Below are 22,316 nucleotides of genomic sequence, written 5' to 3'. Positions count from 1 at the left end.
GACAATAATCCTACATGAAAATTCCTTTCCTCCTGCATCTTGTTATCCCTGTTTTGCATCAGTCATCTCTTGTAAACTCGCTAATTTTCATGTCATCTTAGCTATCTTTCAAACATCCCAGGCCAGATCATCAGGGCAATGTGCCTCAGACTGTATTAGTAGCATTGTGATCAATTATAAAATTTAATGAGGATTTATTTACTTTTTTATTTTTGAGGGTAGACCTTTCTTATTAAAGACACTATGATAAACACTGCAGTTCACTTTATTTACAAATTTTTGCTTATTTATGTCAACCATGAAAGAACAGTAGCTCCTACCTGTGAATCATGTGATACTACCCTAGATGAAAGCCATGGTACTGGAAACGTACTGTCAGACTTTTCTCCATTTAATTGTTAGCCGGGCAAGTTAAGGGAAATCAAAGAAACATGGATAGGCATTTATTTTCTCTTTTAAAAAAATATGGAAAAACCAAATAGGCGTGCATGTATTCCTCATCTTGCTCATAAGTTTTCCATATCATCATAAGGCAAACTGTATTACAGCTTAGTACCTGGAGAATCAGTATTTAAAAATCTGAAGCTGAACTTAGGACCATTTTAGTTTGGTCCCATTAGTGAACAAAGTGCATGAAGGCATCCTTTTCAAAAGACACCTAAAGCCTGGTTATAAATTACTGAGTGACTATTTTCCTAAAGCTGGTATTCAATCTATCCTCTTTCTACACAGGCAGATTTTCACCACTTGCATAGCAACAACAAAATACTGTAGGAAAATCATTCTTTTAAAGTTGCCACATGCCTTAAGCATCTCCCAAAATGATCATTTATACATAAGCATTGTAGTACTTACAAAGAACTTCTATTCTGTAGAAGAAAACGTGAAAAAAAAAAAAAAAAAAAAAAAAAAGAAGCACCTGATTCAGCATTGAGATAAAGTAGGTACAACCTGTATTACCTTCACTGAAGTTCACCCACCAACACCAGGATGAATGTGGGGCCAGCCCGTGCAGATTCCTACTGCTGCTGAAAACTTACTTACTCCTCATTCACAAAAAACACTGTGCTTTCCCAAACAGACCAGGACAATGATAACTCTGACCAAACACCAGCTGCAATGTTTCTCCATACAACACATGGAAAATCTATTTCCTTGCTTTTGTTATAGAGTCTACATAGTGTAGGACCATGAAACACTTGTATTTAATTTAAAACCAATGGTAAAGTGGCACATGTCTCACTTCCGAGTTGTTGGCTGGGCTTGCTATGTTGAACCTTGTAAAATCAGCAATAAGCATTCACATGTCTACCATCAGAGCTGTGACATCTTCTATTGCAATCAATCCTTAAATGATACCATGCTTTATCAAGTTGGCCTACAGTCAGACCTTGGGTTGGCTGCTCTCCTCCAGTGTTGTTGATTCTCAGATACAGTATCAATCTTTCACATCCTCAGTGATTCTACAATGTTTCCCAAAGATGAAGGCGACGCGCTGGTATATGGGAATGTTGCCATCAGTAAAATAAATCGCTAGATGATTTATCCACTCCCATTTCTAGGAGATATTCCACATGTGTTTTATGAACAGAGAGAGCAGTGCCCTGTGAGCAGAAGTATATTAAAATTTCTTCGTTTGTTGTGTTGGCTAGCTGCACTTCCTCACTTGTTTATTTTTGTTCTTTTTGATCTGCATACTCCCATGTGCAAAGTAGAAATTAGGAGGTCTCACACTCAATAAGACTGGTAATGAGAGTGCTAATATTGGCATGAATAAAACCTGCAGCATACTGACTCGTCCACTGCACAGTTTTCTTTCTTCCAATTTCCTGCTTTTATCCACTGTAAAATAAAGTGATGTAAAGGGCTGATGAAACTTTAATTGACAGGACCATCAATGTGCAAAACAAATAAGTCTTTTTCCAGGTGTCCAAACCAGGCTTTCCATTCTCTCTCTCTCTCTTTTTTTTTTAATTTTAATTTTTTATTTTATTTTTTTTGTTGTTTGTTTTTTTTATAAATAATTTATAAATCTTCCTGTAAGAGACTAAATACAAAACCAACCAAACAAAACCAACTCCAAAAGGAAGTTCTAAGATATTATTAAAGCCATTTCTTGTCCTTCCACACAAAGTACACAGCAAAGAGATACTCTCCCCTTTTCAGTTCTGGCCAGATTTGTCAGTGATGACAGGGATGCCACACAACCTGCCAGCTCCGGGCAAGCTCCTGGGAATACACATCATCCTACCTTTTGGCTCTTAGCAGTCATGCGAGCTGCTCGGAGGAGTCTAGGTGGTCAGGGATAGGCAAGCCGGTTATAATGGTCAAACACTTATTCCACACAGTGAACGTGGGGCACACTGGCTGCCCAAATGTAATGTCAAAAGTGTAAAGGTGTAGGGAGTTCAAAGCATCGTAAAAAGCAAGGGAGCCGTTGTCATAGTCCAGCAAAATCCCGACACGCCGGAGATGAGGAGCGGGCTCGATGGGGATTTCTTTGCTGTTGTGTCGCACCACCCACGTGTTATTGCAGCGGCAAAGCACCCAGGAGGCGGAATTCTTCCCGATCCACTCATGCTTCGGTGCCGACTTGTAGGAAATGCCAATGGCATACCTGCAAAACAAAAAACAGCCCAATGAAGCAAATGCTAACTGCCATTCTTGTCTCTTGGTGAAGTCAAATGTTAGGCTAGAGGACTCATTGGAATAGCCCAGCCTCTTACTGTTGGTTAAATTCTAATTAGGCAATGTTTCACATAATATCTGCACAGGCTTAATTAATGTTTTTTCTCATCTCTCCTTGGGGTCTCAGAGGTTAGGAAAACCTTAGTGTCTGTCACTTCATTTTCAGTTTGGCTGCTATGGTAATTTTTTTGAATTTTCCTCTGGTATTCAAAAGGAAGACTGTGGAATACTCAGTAACTCAGAGTTTAAATCACTGGGCCTCAAATTTCCAGTTCCAAACAGAGGAGCACAGAGGAATTAGCTGGTTGTAGAATGCACTGCTATCTATCAGCTAATCTGATCTTTCCTTGCTCTTTTAACATATGGCCCAGCAACAGGAATGAAAGAGTAACATCAAAGGACACATGAAAAAACCCATTTTTGCCATTCCCAAGTACGTTTTGCCAGATGTTGGTGTGGTTTTCAGATTCAAATGAGCATTTTTGTGACTGGGTTTTGGGCCAAGTGAAGCAATTCTAGGTGAAGACATTTGCTTTGCAAACCATAATTTATAGCAAGATGTGCAGGGTAAAAGGATTGTAAAAATGTTCTCATTAATGGACACTGAGGGCAAATACCTGATTTCTCATAAATAACAGAAATGTAGAAGTTCCTCACGTTCTAGAGACACTGCAGTATTTGCTGGGCTTTCTACCAGCTGAGATTAATGTGCCATAAATTACTCTATTTCCATTCCTTAGTGCTGGCACAGGCAAGCAGCATTTTTCTTGTTTGAGACAGTGGGCATCCACTCCATTAACCTCCATCACGATTGCTGCTTTTGAATCCCAGAGGATGACATCTCTTCTCTGACTAAAGGGCCACTGAATTCCACCCGTGTCACACAGAGCATCATTCAGGAGCTGAGGAATGCACTACTCCATTTCCTGCCCTTTGCTTCATACCCTGGGCCACAAACCTGCAGCTCCACTGCTCCACATCCCCTCCTTTGAAGTAAATTTGACCTCCATCCCTGTGAAACTGGATCATCAACTTTTCCTCATATTTATTCTTTTATTCTTACTGAAGGATGCTAATAAATGTCACATTTAGTAAAGAAATGATTGCACTTACAAAGTTCCTTCTGTTGTATGAACAAGATAAAACTTTCTGAGTAACCCAGTTCACTAAGATCATAAAATGTACTGTATGTGGGTTTAAAAAACAACTGTCTCCAGCCACAGAGTAAAGGTCCAGTGAAGACCACTAAATATAAAGATTCTTTATCTGGCAGAATTTGTTCCAGAGTCCAAAAGTGCTAGAGACAACAGTCTGACAAACAATGTGAAAACATATGCTTGTCCTGCTCATGTATTGTGCCCCACACCTCTGCTACTGATCTCTATCAGAGAAACCATGTCAGGACCTACATGGTATGAACTAGTGATCCTTTTAACATATATATTTTATATACATACCACGTACTCCCGCTTATAACCACCTCCCAGTAATGCCTCCCGCTGTCAATGAACACGTTGCCAGCAACTCCATAGCTCCCCTGGCTGGTGAATCGCTCTGGTGTATGACTCTTTTTGGAGGATGTTTCATCACGTTCCACTGTCAAGTTATCATGAGACACTTTCAATTTTCTGTGCGCAGATTTGGGGTCCAGTTTAAATGGCTGACCTAGAGAGGCAGAGACAAAGATGGCAGAAGAATAGTTTGGCTTTGATTTTGAAGAGACACGTGGATTAGCGAGCCTCTAAGAAGCCCACAAGATGACATAACCACATTAATCTGCTCCTCTGAAGTGCTCTTGAGATAGACTAACCTATTCTGCTTCCTGCCACAGCTAGTTTGCATTGTCAGTTTACTGTCAGTCTCATTGTGCACTGACTTCCCTGTGTCAATAATCCCTGAAAAGCGCCCCGCATAATCATCATACCCATTATCTCTGACCCAGAGGTAACCTGAATCCTCTAATTCTTGCATGTAATTGAAACCAATATACATGCTAATAAAGGTCTGAGGGTTGCTTTTTTCACAGCATATTAGATTTAGAAGAAGTTGATTCTATTAATTCTTTAGAGATAAAGCACCATAACAACATCTTCATCATTACTACAAAAACATATGATTTCAAATCCCAGAAAATGAATTTGAAAGTAAGAAGAAGCAGTAGCCTTGTCTGTTCACTCACTCTCAGCTTTATTTATAACAACTACAGTCAACAATTCAGGATTGCTGTGGAAGGATGCACATGTGGTGCTGTATACTGTGCATTAAAAAGGAAGTGAACTGTAACTGCAACACCAAATAATATGGTGTAAAAACATTACTGAGGTTGTTGCTCTTGGCACATGTATTTGGCTGTAACGTTAAGTTTGTAGACAATAACAGGAAGCTTTTTGGTAAACTGAACCCTGTATATAAAGCCTGGCACAATTCTGACAGGCTTGCTCATTGTGTCGAAAAGCAGAGTGATCATTTACCTCCAACAGGAGACAACTAGGAAACTATGACTCTATGACTGGTCCAGCAAAGTCCTTTTCCCTTCTGACTATCTTTCATATCAAGGGAAAAAAAATATGTAAATGGAAGATTTTATGACACGCACAGAAAACAGAAATGAGCGCTCTCCTGAGGTCTATGTCAGGCACTAACAAATGTACTTCAAATAAGATGTAAATTGTCCAGAGATTATGAAGGAACAGTTAAGCATTCATCATTCAGTAAACCTGAAAGAATTGATGTAGGTGGTAAAAAGAAATTAAGTTAGTCTGAACAGTGACAGTCAGTATGTTCTGGTTCAGATCTCCAGGCAATCTGAAAATGCAGAGATTTACAATGGGAGATAATAGAGGCAATACGAATTCTCAATTAACATTATTAGAGATGTGTCAGGAATTAGATAACGAGTACTTTTAGTTTAGAGTTATCTATTTTCATAATGTGCATTTAGTGATGTATTATGATCAAGTATAAAATTAACACACTGGAAAATATTTGGGGCACATTTATCTGCTTTTCCTTACTGTTTAGAAGCAAGCTAAAAAATAATTATGGCCTGCCTCTCTTACTGGTTAGTAACTTCTGTGTTGCTGAAGCTGTATTTGAATGATGTCTTTGTATTGAAGTGTATCTGGTCACATAATTTCTCAACAGTCACCTGAGAGATTACTTTTGTGCCACACCAGGTCACAAGGCAAAAAAAAAGAATAAAAGAATGTAATTTCCACATGGGCCCTCTGAATATGCATTTGTTTGTAGGTTATCAGGTTTAACCCTAAGCAGTTTTGGTAGCAGAGGCAGGGTTTGTATGAGCCGCTTTTACACAGAAATTCAGTTATAGCAGAAAGGGGAAAAGAATAAAAGTGTATGTGCCATTCCCTGACGCCTCTTTCTTGTAACATTCAACATTGCCTCTCTTTGAGCACCTTCCCCTACAATAAGCAGGTTTCAGAGGGTGTACAGATTCCAGTGTTTCCTTTCCAGTGCTTGGTTTTCAGCCTTTTTCTTCTTGTGATGACTACATGACTGAGGGATTGGCTGGGACACAAGAAGAAAAAGGCTGACAACCAGTCTTAAAATTGCTGTACTACATCTGCTAATAATTTGTGTAACCATTGTTTTTTTTTTTTTTATTGAAGTGGGATCTCTGACTACTCTCCCACCTTGTTGAACTCCATAAAAAAACTGAGGGAGCTGGAGCTAAGAAAGTCTTGTCCTAAGAAATATAATTTTGCAGGATAAAAATAAACTAGCAATTATCTTACAAACACTACACAAAAATAAAATGTTTTATTGCAAACATAATAAAAGCTTTTGCTTTGTAGAGGAAAATGAATAGAGAGTAAACCAAAACCACAAGAGAGTATTTTCAATCATTTCACATGTGATGGCTCTGTTCCTAAATGATATTTCCAGTGACTAAACTACAGACACATTTAAAAAAAAAAAAAAAAAAAAAAGTAATTTCTGCTCTACTGAAGAATCTGGCAGTCTTGAATATAGTTAACCAACTGGCTTTAATTGTGGGAAACTCTTTAAACAAGTTAAGCAGCTCTGTGCTCTTCTACCTTCCAGAGACTGAACCTAAAAAGGATGGCAAGAAAGGAGAAGAACGTATGTGTGCCAGATTTCACGTTACTCACTGTTTGTCTTGAGCTTGCCGGGTTCGCTGCTCCTGCTGCCTGCCTGATTAATGGCCTTAACGATGAAGATGTACTTAGTGCCACTCTGTAACCCATGCACTGTGTAGTGGTTTTGTTTGATATTGGGAACAATCATCCAGCTGTCGGCAGAGTTGCATAAACCTGCAATCCCAAATGGAGCACATTAGTCGTACCACATTAAACACTTTGTAACAGAGGAACGTTTAGAGCACTCACAAGCACCCAACGACCAATATGAATTTTGCTTCTGTACCTTTTGAAGTCCCCTTACATTTACTGATTAGCACCTTAATTGCACTAACTCATTTCATCAGCCCTCAGCCAAGGTACCTTTTAAGTTCTTGCTACGTTAAGCCAACCAGAAAAAATGGACATTTAAGAAATGACTCAGTGGAGGCATGAGAAGTCTGAGATTCTTCCTATCCCAGCACAACACAAGGAATTCTTTATTGTTTAAGAACTAGAGGATTATGGAGATCACATCAATCCACTGCTTGGATTAAGGAACTCAATTTAAGCCTCAGAAAATTACTGTAAGCAGCAAAGGTAGGAGGGCTGGGTAGGCACCTTTGCTGACAGTGCCCACGTATGCATTCTTCAGGACCTGAGACAAATCATGGGGGCCCAAACAGGGCAGTGTGTGGGCTCCAGAGCAAGCTCTGGCTCTTACACTCCAGACTTTGCCAGGATGTAATCTACACCAGTAAATTTAATGGATGCAATGTTTTGATTTATGTCCTCATGGTTAGATGTCAGCTGGGGAAGAGCTGGATCATTTTTTAGTTGCAAACCTTTTGGGGTACATTTGATGACTACCACAGAAGTAAAATAAGGGAAGAGCAATTGTCTGCAAAACAAAAAATACTCCATTGAGATGAATTTCTTACTCCACATAAATTTTTCCCACTGTGATATAACTGCAATGGCAGTAAATCACACCTATTATTTATTGTACTTTTTTAACAGCTCCTGGTCTAATGGATCCCCAGTCTGACATCTCTCTTTTTAGAAATATACACATAAATAACAAATTTAACATTCATGAAGTGTATATATATGAACAAACTTTTATACAGCTATAGAGCTAGAAAAAGATTTATGCAGATGGAATTGTATGCATGCATGTGCATATGTAAGACTGGAAAACTTAAAAGAAAAATGCTTGACTGGATTAGGAACCTGACAGACTTCTTCATCTCTGCCTTTACTGGGTATAGAACATGTTATGAAAGCTACTGTGTTATTGAGAAACAGTTTTCAGCCTTTAACTCACTTTTTACTAGCAAACCTAGTAGTGAAGAGAATCTTTTACAAGTCACTAGTAATTTCAGCTCTGCATATCAGGCAATACAAAGCTTCTATGGATAGGCTATCGGAGATGAAAGATGAAAGAAGATCTATGATAGAGGTTTACAGACATAGATAACTCGTAATCCATCCCTAATTTGGCATATGCTTTTCATAACAAAAGATCATCAGAAACAGGGTTTGTACCCCAAAATTCAGTCTAAGAATTACATAGGTTTTATCTCAAAGTTCTTTCAAATTACATAGCATGCTTAAGAGGCAGGAAGCTATTAATCTTGCTTTGCAAATGGGTAACTGAGGCACAGTTCCAGGTGGTACGCATATCACCTTGTCATCTAATGGAAGAGCTTGCAATGCCCAACATATTTTTCTGGACTCTGAGGAGAGTCAGAAATCAGTGAGTAGCTTCTATCACTTCTTCAGGTGTGAACCTTTTACCACAAGTGCTTCTCTTTTCTGGTCACAGAGGAAGACTAGGTGACTAGCCTAAGTGAGACCTCTAACTTCAGGTACTTAAAATGAGGTGAGATGAACACCCCTAGACACCCTGATTTGAAGCCTGGAAGTCTAAGCCTACGGGTGAACTCACATGTGGCTTATGGCCTTTGGACCATGATTTACCAGAATGAGAACATTTCTTAGTTGCAGTTTCCTGGTGTAAAGTGGGAGAAAAGACTTCCAGGATGTTCCTCATGCTGCAACCAGTGAGCATCCTGACCACATGTAGCCTCCCTAAATATCAGCTACAGGGGAATCAAACAGTTTGTGATGTCTGGATAGAAGCAGCAAAGAAAAGCAACCTTGCAGCACTGTTTTGAGAAAAACTAGATCATACAGATCAATCATCTGTCTACCACCTGAAAAAAAAAGAACCCAGTATTATACTCTGTGAAAAACCCAGCTGTGCCTAGCACTTGTAGTAAATTGCTTCTAGCAACATCAGTCCACATCTTGTTTCACTGAACCATACCTACTGAATTATTTTTATTTTTTAGGCAGGGTGTGAATGGTTTTTCCTAAGAGGAAGGAAATAAAAGCAGCAGTGTCCTGGCATAAAATATTCCACTGACTGCTGAGAGGATTCCTGATCTTTTCTCCACAAAAAATTGTTACAGGTATTAAGGACACAATAGTTCTATAGCTGAACTACTACATGGATTTTGCATTGAGAACATCACTTAGCTGACTCATAGGTACTATTACAAAGTAAGTGTTAAAATATAACAAAAGGAAGCACTAAATTTAGAGGGAGTCCAGGATGACCAAAGGATCCTTAACTCAAAGATTCTCCTCATGGGGTATCAAATAACATGACTGTAAGTGGAATGAGTCCAGAGAGTGGTCATGGAAGTGTCTTCTCCTTTCACAACCACAATTAAAAAGCAAAGACCTATGGCATACATAGGCCATATATAAACAAACCTTTACACAGACCCAGATTTTTGCTAAATAATCTCAAAAATAGATTTGCATTAGTTATTACAACGACACATTTTTCAGGCTTGCATTGTTATCCTCCAGAGGCTGACTGGTCCTTAATGAAGTGTAAAACTGGATCTAAATAGACACCTGATGCACTGTAAAGGTACAGTTGTGGTGCTATGAGTCTCCTCTCTGGTTTATCCTCTTCTCTAGTGTATGTGTATTTATACATACCAGATACTCACTAGTCTGTAAATACTCAGGGTAAATTATTGTATTATTAAATAATACAGTTACTGGTTAATTTAGATGTCTGCGCACAGAGCCTCAAAAATCAGGTGTTGCTATATCTTGGCTTCTGCTGCTGGGGATTAATGGCAAAACGCTCTCAGGCAGATACAGATTCATCCCAGCTGACCTTGAACAAAGAGCAGAGTTCCTGAGTTAAGACCTCACCTACCCTAAACTCTCTGCACGGTCAATAAAGAGAGTTGGGCATCTTTCATTTGTTCTAGGGGAAGGTTCTATCTTCTCTGACAACACAAGACACCTTAGGTTTATTTTCTTTCTCCTTCCTGCCTTAGGCATCCCATACTACCAGTGTACTATAAATGTTGGATATGCAGTAACTGACTTGGTCACTCTGCTTGACAAACTTTGCTGTCCCAACACCAAGGGGCTCACTGACATGTCCATATGATTCCTGACTGTGAGGTATTTGATCACAGGTTTTAAATGGAACATTGATTAAAAAATCATGGAAATTGACTTTTGATGGTGTCAAACTACAAGTCCAAAATCCTTCAAAACAAAGAATAGTAAATAGTGGCAGCCAAGTTAAGCTTTTATGTATGAAAGAATATTTTGTCACTGCATCAAAATAATTTGTCTCCAGTTATGCCCTGTCAGGACAGCCCTTTTTTCTCTGAACACAATGTAAGATTATTAAGAAAGTTCAGTGAAATGAGCAAGCAGCCTGGTAACACAGGCACACAGGCACAGCGTTTCCCCCTCAGCTCCCTGCCAGTGGCAGCAGGTTAAGTAGAAAAGCACACATCATCTCCTCACTGGCACAGCAGCAGGAGCTAAGGGCCTCCTATTGCACCCACTCCTAATCCAGGCTACATTCAGGTTTCTTGTTTCAAAAACCCAGGGCTTTTTGCAGGGTAATGCAGGTGGGAAAACAATGTATTTTAGAACTGTAGCCTACAAAAATGTGGAGAATTTAAATTACATCCTGGAATGATGCAGTGAGCACAATGATGTCCGTACAGGATGTGTGAGTTTTCAAAACAAGTTTCTCAGAGTCTGGAGGTAATAATTTGTAAAGCTATTTCCCTGGTGTTGGTTGTTGATGCACTTTAAAACACAGATGGGAAAAATCCCAAGGTGTAAATCCTCCTAAAATTTACATTAGTAGATTTTAATAAAATATATCTTCTTGAAAATGGGAAGAGGAGTACAAAAGTCATGGGAAGGTTATTTAATATCTTCAGAATTTTAATTATTTTTAAATGCTTTATTTAAAGAAGTTATTATCAATTCAAATTGGTAGAACAAATACAGAAGGTGAAGGTAACAGCCCTCCACCCCTACTCTGAGTTTTCATATGAAAGAAAAAAATATACACAGGATTTTGCTAAAACACATAGCTTTTTTTTTTTTTTTTTTAATACATGTTCTTTATACTCTTCAAGAGGATGATTTTTTCTTGGTTGTATCCTATATTTGGCTTTGTGCCATTAAAACATACTACAATCCTCAGTAGCAATCTGAAGCTTATAAGGAAGCTGGTTTTAATAAATTAAAACTTCCAGAAGGAGGCAAAAGCTGGAATATTAAAAAATTAATTGGTGAATAATGAACCTACTGTTTTTCATGGAAGCGTGGGCTCCTAAGTGTCTTAGATCCTTCAAAAAAAATTTATTCGCTCTCATGGGAAGCCTAACCATTTAACACTGGGCAGGTTCTGATAAGACACTGTGTCCTTAATACACTGAATTTTAGTATTTAGCTAATGAAACTAATAGCCTAAATTCCATTCAATAAGAGATAATTATTTACTGCTTTTATCTTGAAGGGAGAGATGTGATTTTTCTGAAGACACCTTGAATTGCAGCTAGTAAAAGGCTGGGTGTTCAAATTTTAATCTACCTGAAGTGCTCTAAAGCAATTTCAGGATGTTGAAAAAAAGTATACTCAATAAATACTTGAAAATTTATTGAAAGGGGATAATGAGATTATGATGCATGTTAGCTAGCTAGTGACAAAGTAATTTTAAAAGCCTTTACAATATTCAGATTGCAGGTGATTAGCTGCCTCTCAGAAATGCAAATGTGTGAATAGCATAATTCTGAAAGCAACTGCTTTAGTAAAAGCCTGCTTAATTTAAAGTTCTGTATTGCTCTTAGGCACAGAATGAGGCTGCCAAGCATTTAATAGCCAAGCAGTTTGGCCACATTTGGAAATAATCTTTCCTGAATGAAATAAGATTCAAAATTAAATACTCTATTTGGACCCTTTCCATCAAATGTTAACTCTCCAATTTTTCAGTTAATAAAAAAGTATATAGTTGATTATGTTGGATAGAAAATACACTAGGAAAACACAGCATTGGTTGTTTTTGTTACTGTATTCTTAGCAATCTCTGAATGATATATGCCTCTGGTGGGGGAAATGTACCGAGAAGTGGAAAATGCAGTCAGCCTGGAGATGTGGTTTTAAGAAACGGATTCCAAAATAACAACTTCCATTAGCACGGTAGGTGGATATGTATGCAAAGTGATTCCTATTGTCTCAGGGGAAAAAAGCTTGCTGGTTTAATGCAGTACTCTAGCTGCTCCCTCCTGACTAATTCATAGCTACAAAAACACAGCACTGAAGAGGATCTATCAACCTGTTTACATTATCTGCTACAGGCAACACACAATACCAATGGAAACTGTTTAGGATAGGACACAGAAATAAACTTAAAAGAATAATTATGTGCAACAGCTTGCAAATGCCATAAATAGAAAGAAATGTGTGTTAATCCAAAATCTATTCCATTAAAATGGAATTTAAAAAGAGATGATCACCTAGCTTCAGTTCATCAAAACATGAAGACTGCAGGGCAGTGTTGCTAATGTCACTTACAGGGAAAATAACTCTGTGTTACACCACACTACTAAGGTACACTCCAATTTTCTAGGTAGAAACTTGGAAGTAATCTATAAAATTTGGGATATTAGACCTTTCTGCAGGACAAATACTATAATCCACCAAAGTGGAGAAACATCCAAGCAGTGTTCTGAGTAAAATGAGGAGATTAGTGGGCAAATCTCCCATACCAGTGGAAGCTGGAGTGAACTGGGAGAGTCCCATGTTTTAGAAACCTGGGCAGATCTATTACAGATTTGATGGGAACATCTCCATTGGATTTGTTCTAGTCTATGTTAAATAGTGAGACTGAAAAAAAAAAAAAAAAGAAAAAAAAGAAAAAGAAAAAAGCAGCATGATAACATTTAGAAAACCCTTCCACACATCGTTATATATGCATAAATTTAATTCAGGTTAATATTATAGATTTCAATTAACTTGAACTAACAGCTGGGATATTTGTGTATGAGCTATTACATTAAAAAAAGAAAAGAAAGAAATAAAATAAAAAATAAAAGAAAAAGAGCCACTTCTCTCATTTTTGCTACTGTCATTTAAGATCTTCAGAGCATGTTGTAATGAGAGTTTCTTGCAGTGTTGAGTATTTTTCTTGTTTAAACTTTTAATTACGCTATTTTTGCAAAGTGATAAAATGCAAGTTCAGAATGCTATATCAAAATGTTATCATATTACATTTCTAAAAGCAGACTGATACATGCTTTGCAGATTAAAGCTTTCACCTTCACATGGGAAACCTGCAATACATCCTACAAATTAAATATCTTATTATTTATTCACTAGTAAGCAAAGAGTAAAACCCCACATCACGGAAGTGTGGAAATGGCAGACCTTTCTGCTGCTGTCTTCACACATTTTCACGCACAGTTCACACAACTGACTTGCATAAAGCCTGCTAGCATAAAGCCATAGGTAAAAATGGGTCAGAAAACAAGCAATGTTCTGTGTTATCAGTAAGACCTATCTCCTTAGTAGTGATTAATCAGGGAAGCTTTCCCTTCCTTATCCAATTTCTTCTAAATTACTATTAGACTTTTTTGCTATTCAGCTTGTTTCAGATGTAGGACTGTGTGTTGAAGGTTACTTGGTCTTTGCAGCAGTCTTAAATTTTACAGTGTGTTGTCCAAAATTAGGTTGTTTAGTGAAAATACTACATGGATGTTTCAGCAAAACACTCTTTAAATTTTCAATAGTCCACCTGATTTTACAGTCAATCCTGAATACTGTGACATATTCACAGTATGCTACTTGAAAATGGTTTTAAAATGCCAGTACATGAAGCCTCAGATAACCTTTGAGATTGCTTGGAGAACTAACTCCTGTTTAGCGATGGTGAAAATGAGGTGCTCAAACCAACAGATGAGTCAGTGCAAGAGTTTAGCTCAGTACTTAGACTTGGCATGGACCACACTGTTTTTCCAATGCTATAAAACATGTAAACATACCCACAGCACTGACTTTTACCAAAGCACCTCAACAAATTTTGTAAGAACAAAATCGCTTCTGCACTGGCTCAGAGCTAAGCCTATCCAGCTCTGTGTGTGTCCGGAGTATCTGATGGTGGACACAAGCAAGAGTGTAGGAAGGAGTTAAGGAACAGGAAGAACACACAGCAATAATTTCTCACCACACTGTCCCAGGCTCAAAGAGATTACAGCTCAGAGACTTCCTGAGCCAGGAGGAAGTCTCTGCACTTCATTGTTCTCAGTGGATTTTTCTTGCATGATCTGTCCAGTCATGTCTTGAACTCAAACAGACTGTTAATCAACAACCCTCTGTGGCAATAAGTCCCAATTTTATATACATATAGACTGAAAAAACTCCACCTTTTGATTGATTTGGCTCATTTCAGAAGCCTTCTGTTTCTTAAAGCAAGTGTGTGTCAGTTAGTGGTATTCCTGTTAAACATATGGGGAACAGGAAGAAGCCAACTGAATCCTCCAAATTCAGAGTCAATGATCACTATGCACTGAACCCAGAAGTGTTGACTTCCTGGCCAAAGGTTAGACAATATTTTTTTGAGGAACAGTTACTTAACAACAAAATAATCTGAGGAATAATCACTAAGCTTGTTAATTCAGAAAAGTCAGAGATTCCAGAGAGCATATTTTTAAAAAAATATGCTACAATGTAAAATATAAAGTAATGAGAGTTAATGGCATTATCAGTTGAAAAAAGTTACCGTATTAATTGTTCCACTGATGTTTGCTGCCCTAATCTTCAGTATTCTAATGGATACCTGTGCTTTGTAGCACTGAAGACAATAAAAATCAGAAGGAAGGACTTAACCTGTATTTCTGACAAAGATCCTGTTGCCAAGGATACCTAAATGACCATGGGCCTGCAGTCCTAATGACCAGTTCAACACAGGCTCCCAAATGCCTGACTAGTCCAGACAATGGAAATTAAGTCTTCGTCCCCATAGCTACATTGGCAATGATTGACCAAGGATTCAAGAGAAGAGTAGAGAAATGGGCCCATGTGAACCTCATGAGATTTAACAAGGCCAAGTGCAAGGTCTTGCACATGGGTTGGGGCAATCCCTGGTATCAATACAGGCCGGGGGATGAAGGATTGAGAGCAGCCTTGTGGACGAGGACTTGGGGGTAACTAATGGATGTCTTCCTGGACATGAGCCATCAATGTGTTCTTGCAGCCCAGAAAACTAACATGTCCTGGACTGCATCAAAGGAAGTGTGGCCAGCAGGTCAAGGGAGGTGATTCTCCCTCTCTACTCTGCTCTGATGAGACCCCACCTTGAGTACTGTGTCCAGCTCTGGAGTCCTGAGCACAGGACAGACATGAACCTGTTGGAGCAGGTGCAGAGGAGGGCCACAAAAATTATCAGAGGGCTGGAGCACTTCTACAAGGACAGTTTGAGAGAGTTGGGAATGTTCAGCCTGGAGAAGAGAAGGCTCCAGGGAGACCTTATTGTGGCCTTTCAGTATTTAAAGGGGGCTTATAAAACTTTTTAGTACGGACAATTGCAACAGGACAAGGTAATGGCTTTAAACTGAAGAAGGGTAGATTCAGACTACATATAAGGAAGGCATTTTTTACAATGACGAAACACTTGAACAGGTGGCCCAGAGAGGTGGTAGATGCCCATCCTGGGAAACATTCAAGGTTGGTGAGGCTCTGAGCAACCTGATCTAGTTGAAGATGTCCCGGCTCACTGCAGAGGGTTTGGACTAGATGACCTCTAAAGGTGCCTTCTAACCCAAAATTTTCTATGATTCTCTAAGTCCTGTTAACATGGACAGTGTCTTTAGGAATATGTGCTAGTGTTAATCTTCAGAGACACCACATGGCATTTCCAGAGACTCCCAGAAAACACACACAAAATTTTAACTGAATGACTTCTGAATTCTAAAAACCTTTGATTATTGACTTACATTTAAACATCGGCTGTAAGGCTTCCTAGAAAATAAATTTTCCTTTTTGTTCTTGACAAATACCTACATTTATATTTAAAGGCACTTGGTTTACAGAGAAACCATAAGAAAAGGGGGAGGTTTTTACTTACTAACAACATTAGCTTGTCCGGTGAAGATGGTGTATTGCAGCTCGTAAGAGACCACGCTGAACTCATCATCCGATGTCCAGTGGACAGTAATGGTATCATAAGAAGCTGTACAGAGCTCTTCTCGAATGGTGGGTGGGTTGGGAGCTGCGGGGTACAACAGAGGAGACTTACTGACACAATCACCTGAGATTAGGGGATGCATCTGATGTACGAGTTTGCAGCTACACTGTCCGACATTTTTCAACAACTTTCACTAATTCCACTAGTAACTTAGATCATCAATAAATTGTTGCAGATGAATTATTTTTATCAACATAACCACCTAAGAACTTCAGATTTTGAAAAACTTTTTTATTAAAGTAGCTTTAGCTTCAGATGCCCTAGCACAAGTGTTGTTGGTTGTCATGTTAATCTGTGATTAATGGTTGCAATTGACATGTTTTGTTTCAGACCACCACACTAAATTTATCCAAGTTCTTTTGAAACCTGATCAGTAGCAAGAGTCAACACTCTTCACTGTTCACTTGAAAGCAATGTTTGCCTAGCCTATCTTACCAGAGATTGGTTAAGTGGTACTTCAAAAATATAATTTTGAGGAAGCCTCCAAACATTCATGATTTCATTCGCAATCTCTCCAAGTCCATTTTTATTTATGTCCTAGGTATACTTTATGATACAGTTGCATATAATTCCTGTTGGCTGTAGAACTCACTTTTTTCAGCCTTACCTAAAGAATCCTTATCATAACTTCATGACTGTATGACTATTACAACCTTAACTTCAAAACCACTGCTAATTAAATAACTCTAGAAAACAACCAAAACACTTTAATAAAAAGTTGTCCCTCTGGTTTGTTTTTTTGGTTTGGTTTGGTTTTCCCATCAACAAATGATCTCTGTATAGCAAGCTATATATTCTTCTCCCTTATTAACACACAAGTTTATTTTAAAGAACTATTTAAATAAGTGAGATTTGAAGCAAACTTCTTAGGTCTAAATTTTCCTTGTTTGCGTTCTTACAAAGCCAAGCACCTAAAAAAGACACAAATTAGTCTGGTGGGCCCTTCTGCATGCTTGTCTCGGTGGGAGCTTCATTCCTAATCATCTTCCCTACATGTCACTATCATGCAAAAAAAAAAAAAAAATAAAAATCCTTGTGCTTAATAGAGTTTCTTCCAGCTGTCACAGAGTGAGGGAGGAGGGCACTCAAGCTGAAACAACCACAATATGCCAGAATTAAAGGAAAAGAAAGGAAACTCTGGATGCTGTTTTTGCTGTCAGCTCTTTAACTTCCATTAGCCACAATTAACAGCATTAAAAAAAACCCTCTGAAGGAATTCTTCCTTTACTTTTGCAACAGCTAATTTTTGTGACACATTTATTTTACCTTCCCTTAAGAATTATTATATAGTTCACGTCCCTGCTTTACTGGTGTGTGTTCCCAAATATGAAAGTGCAGATGCATTTCCAAGCAGCCCCTTTCAAGCAAGAGGCATAAGAAAGCTTCCAAAAGTGTTTCATGATACGACTATGATTTATGATGCTCCAAATATTATAGCACAGAAGCTTACCAGTGCCCTTTTATTTTTCTCAGCAGAGGAGCCCTTGAGACAGATGAGTATTAATAATGAGAGAGAGAGAGAAATGAAATAAAATAAGAACAGTCATCCAGGAGGAGAACAGAAACAAAAGAAGGAGATAAACCCCACAATCTTCTGGAAAGATTAATGCTGCAATCTAGAGGTTGTGTACTAACTGAGGACAACCAAATGCTGTGAATGTTATGCAGTGCTGCATTGCTGCTAACAGCTTGTGTTTCAAAAATGTATTTAGTAGAACAATTTATTGGAACTTTATTTTTTTTCCCTAGCTTGAAGCTTCATTTCCATATTTTGCCTTTCAAAGGCAAAACAAAATACTGAAAGAAATATTAATTACAAATATCCAAGTGGATCAATTTTTTTGTGTGCTAGTATTTAACTAAAGTGTCCTTTGGTCATCTCCTGCACCTAACAGAGCAAAACTTTTACTTGAAAAATGTACCTGTTTTCACTACAACACAGATAATAAATATTAATTTATGAAAAGCAACAATTACTGAAGGTTTGATGAACTGTAAACTGCATTTTAATAGCACCCAAGTGTCTTCCATTCCTTTGAAAATGGCAGCATAAGTTCTCTCTTCATACGCACACCTGGCTGGCCTTATGGCTGGAGATTAACAAGCCTTCATGTAATGGGAATGACAGACAAAACAGATTTGATGTAAGGAGGACATCTTTTCTCTTGCTCTTATGACTAACCCACACTTACCTGACACCATCCTGCACGAAATTCAGCTCTTCCGAAACACTATTTTGGTAAATCACTCAGAATAAAACAAAATACACCTGCTTCTCCTGCAGACAGGGAAGTCTGCATGCAAATGTTTGTTACAACTTTCAAATAATGTAGAACTTTGACTGCCAAATCCATCACTCCACAGCACAAACTCCTTTGCAAAGTATAAGTCCTCAATGTAATTAAAGAGATGGACCTTAGCCAGTTATCTTCACTATCACATTTTCTAGTAATCCTTATCAAATTCACTAGTATTGTTACAGGGCTCAGATGCCATGGGGAAAGCTCTGCAGAGACCCCAGAGCAAGCTCAAGGCTGCACAAACACCTTCTCTCATGAGGTCTTGTCTCAGGCATGTTCCATCACTGGGCTTCACAGTGAAGAGGAAGCCCAGCACACTTCCAGCACAGCAATGGAAGAAGTGCCTCGATCAGTTCTGCAAAGTCTTAACACTGTTAAGACATAAAGCTTCAAATCCACCCTCTAGTTCTGTTTCCTGTGGAGAAGGAGGGATTAAGTTTGAGCCCTCCCAGTCCATTTCAGAGTGAGGACAGAGAACACTGGCTTGCAAACATAACAAGGCTGGAGTCTGACAGCTGATGCTGTTATTATCCTCAGCTATTGGCAGCCTCATGTCCACAAGCTGCTACACAGTGTCAAGGAGAGTTAAAAGTAATGAAGCGACCTTTGAAAATCCTAAAATTAACAGCCTTGAGCAGTGAGCAATCCTGGAATCAGAGCCAGCAGACTTAGCAAGGCCTTCCTAACATCTGCAGATCTTCTTGGTCGTGGGGTGGCCATCTCCATAGAGGATCAGAACAAATATCTGGGAGTAGAACTGTTGCAGCCACCTTGACTTTCATCCACCTGCAATCATTAATCAATTTCACTTTGATAAGAGTGAAAATCAATGCTGAAAGCTGCTTTAATTAATTTGTGTGACTTCACCTCAAAAATGAGCAGGCATACTTTAATAGTCAGGAACCACCTGAAAAGCACTAACTAATACTATAACTAATATTAGAAAAGCAGTTTCTTAAATTTACTCCCAGAAGTAACTGACCTGGTGAGCATACCTGCTCCCTTTCTAACAGTTTAGTCTAACCCACCAACAGTTCAATGTCTTCTGCATGGCTTTTGCTCTGATGCAGGCTGAAAGCACCCACATGGTCCATACACCTGAGAGGCAGTTTAGGGAAACCGCCACCTCTCACTGGTGAAGCCCAGAATGAACACAGTGGCTCCTAGTGACTACTGTAAATTCTTTCAGCTCAAGCTCACAGAGGTTGACCAAATTCACCTCAATTTCCTTTTGTGTGCTCAGTCTCCACCTCCCTGATGAGATGTGGTGACTGACTTTGTAAAGGTTCCTTACTGATTTTGATACTGACTAAAAAACAAAGATGTAAACCATCTCCTTGATTTACATTGCTAGAAATATTCATATGGTTGGTTTGACCATGAGAAAGTTGAGGAAGCTTCTCTAAAACTTTCTCAGCTGTTCATTACTGGCTCCATGGTGTAACGTGATACTAGACTGAACCAGCATGCAAGAACTTGAAAGGCACAGTTATATCAGATGTAGCTAAAAATTTGTTGGGCTAGTAACATTTCACACATGAGTTGCCATCAAGAGCTCAGTGTCACAGTTTGACTCAGGATCCACGTTATCAGTCCACTGATAATGGGCTGGAAAACTTGCTGCTTAAAAAGAGTTCACTGAAGGAAAAAGTAAAAAGAAAAAGAAAACTGGCTTCATCCTGGCTCAAACCAGGACACTCAGTCACACAACCATCTGGACATAGTCTTTGAATAAAGCAGAACTGTTTAAAACAACAGAATGAGAAGAGATTACACCCAAAGCAAGAGACTGAGGTAGTTGGAAGTGTCTTTTTGATCTTTTAATACTGAAAGAATTAGGAGGAAAGCTAGGTTGTGAAGGGCTTCCAGGGTGAAGTTGTTTTAATGTGAAAAAACTGCTGGCACATGCTAGGCAATACATATTTCTTTGTGCAGTCATAGCTAAAGTGATGGATGAAGAAAATGTATCATTGTTTCAGATGTGATTTCTGGAGCAGGGCAAATTGCAAAGTCAAACAACAGTTGTTCCTGCAATTGATTTCAAAGTATTAAGACACGGAACAAGTATTTCTGATTCACAATTGATAAAAAAAGTCCTTATGTCAGTAATATTGTGCAGAGAGTTTGCAAATCACATGCATTGCCTGGATCTATCTAGGTACACGTTTGGAAAAAGATGAGTTCCAGATGAAGAGCTTAAGCAACTGGAAGATAAGAAAGCTTTCAGAAGACATAAGGCTATATATACAGAGGATAGAACAGTCAGAGAAAGATTAAGCGTATTGTTTTACTATACTGAGTTCAATATCTCAATGTCTGGCTTGCAACTTTCAGAGAGATATCAGAGATTTTCATTTGGATAGCAGAACCTTTGACAGACAGCTGTGTAAATGATAAGCAGAAACTAGCTAAATTTATATTTGGGAAGGAAATAGCCTGTGAAGAAAGAAAGATGCAAACTTAAGTGTGCCACAAAGAAGACGGGGGTCAGGGAGATGGATGATGAAGAAGCTCTGAAAGAAAGTACACTAGGGAGAACTAAAGGAGAATAAAATCTTCAGAGGACAACCAAGGCAAATTGCTTCCAAGGCATCTGAAAGCAGAATGAAGATGTAATTCAGGCTTTGACATTTTGTTCAGAAGCAGTACAGATGATAGATATAACATAGGTTTCTTCTTTTGATTCACAACACAGATGTACCACTAGGACTTGCAAATGGTCTTCACTTTACTTAACTGTGAAATAGGATAAAAGTAAAGCCCAATTCACTCCATCACACAGTTTTCAGTTTAATATCTGTGAAGATTCCATTCATCAGTCTGAAAGGGGTAAAATAAAACAAATCTTCCTCTAGAGTTTCTGAACAACAATAGAGAATAATCAAGTGCATTTGACTCTTGGGACTATACATATACATATATACACATATTTACATAAAAAGTATTCTAACTGTCTGCATAAGTTGTGTTTTATGGTCAAATAATTTGGAGATGTGTTTTTGATTTTGCCATTGCAGATATATTCTATTTACTAATGGGATGGTAAATAGTATAAAGACAGAGCCAGCTAAAACTGTTTTTCACTGGGCATCAAGAGCAAGGACAAAGATAGTAGATTAGGAAAAAACAGCTATAATGCTTGACACTTTTCCAAGTTCCCTTAGACTGCATTGTGAGCAACTTTTTGAGATTGTGGATGAGGCAGGAAGGAGGCAGAAAAGGAACTGTGTAAATGACACAGCCAGTGTGAGGGACCATGGAAAGGATTAGCAAAACAACCTTTCCTTTGGTACAAATACAACCTTCATTTTCTGCAATGTACAGCAATTAGGCTGGTTGTATTGGCATATGATGTACAAAGGGGAGAAGATTTGGGGGATGAGCAAACAGATTGCTAGATAGAATTCACCTAAACCACAATATTCTACATTTGAATGAGTCTCTCTAATCTCTGTTTGGAGCCAACTGTGAGAAATAAGCACCTCCAGAATGGAATCAACTGACATGATACATGTGCCTTAAACTGAGGTAGTTACTCCTCTTCTTTAACTATAAAGGAAGCTGAGGCTGATTATTTTACAGGTTAAATCAAATCAGTCTGGCTTTTCCTTAATACTTCCTTTCATTTCTTTGGTTTTTTTT

The 22,316-nt window shown here is 38.4% G+C and overlaps 1 protein-coding gene across 3 annotated transcripts in view; it reads right to left on the bottom strand.

Moving 5' to 3' along the window:
• Positions 1–921: 921 nt before the first annotated feature.
• Positions 922–22,316, bottom strand: part of MID1 (midline 1) — a 246,440-nt gene continuing 225,045 nt past the window's right edge. For all 3 annotated transcript variants that reach the window (XM_051644192.1, XM_051644191.1, XM_051644193.1), the window contains exons 7-10: positions 16,255–16,398; positions 6,822–6,983; positions 4,146–4,353; positions 922–2,617 (exon numbers count right to left, since the gene is read on the bottom strand). In XM_051644192.1, the coding sequence (XP_051500152.1) occupies positions 2,269–2,617; positions 4,146–4,353; positions 6,822–6,983; positions 16,255–16,398 (863 nt within the window). In that variant the 3' untranslated portion in view covers positions 922–2,268. The remainder of the gene's footprint in view (positions 2,618–4,145; positions 4,354–6,821; positions 6,984–16,254; positions 16,399–22,316) is intronic.

The sequence above is a fragment of the Apus apus genome, chromosome 1 (assembly GCF_020740795.1).
Source record: "Apus apus isolate bApuApu2 chromosome 1, bApuApu2.pri.cur, whole genome shotgun sequence".
NCBI lineage: Eukaryota > Metazoa > Chordata > Aves > Apodiformes > Apodidae > Apus > Apus apus.
The sequence above is the reverse complement of the archived record's forward strand: the minus strand, read 5'-3'. Positions and strand labels throughout refer to the sequence as shown.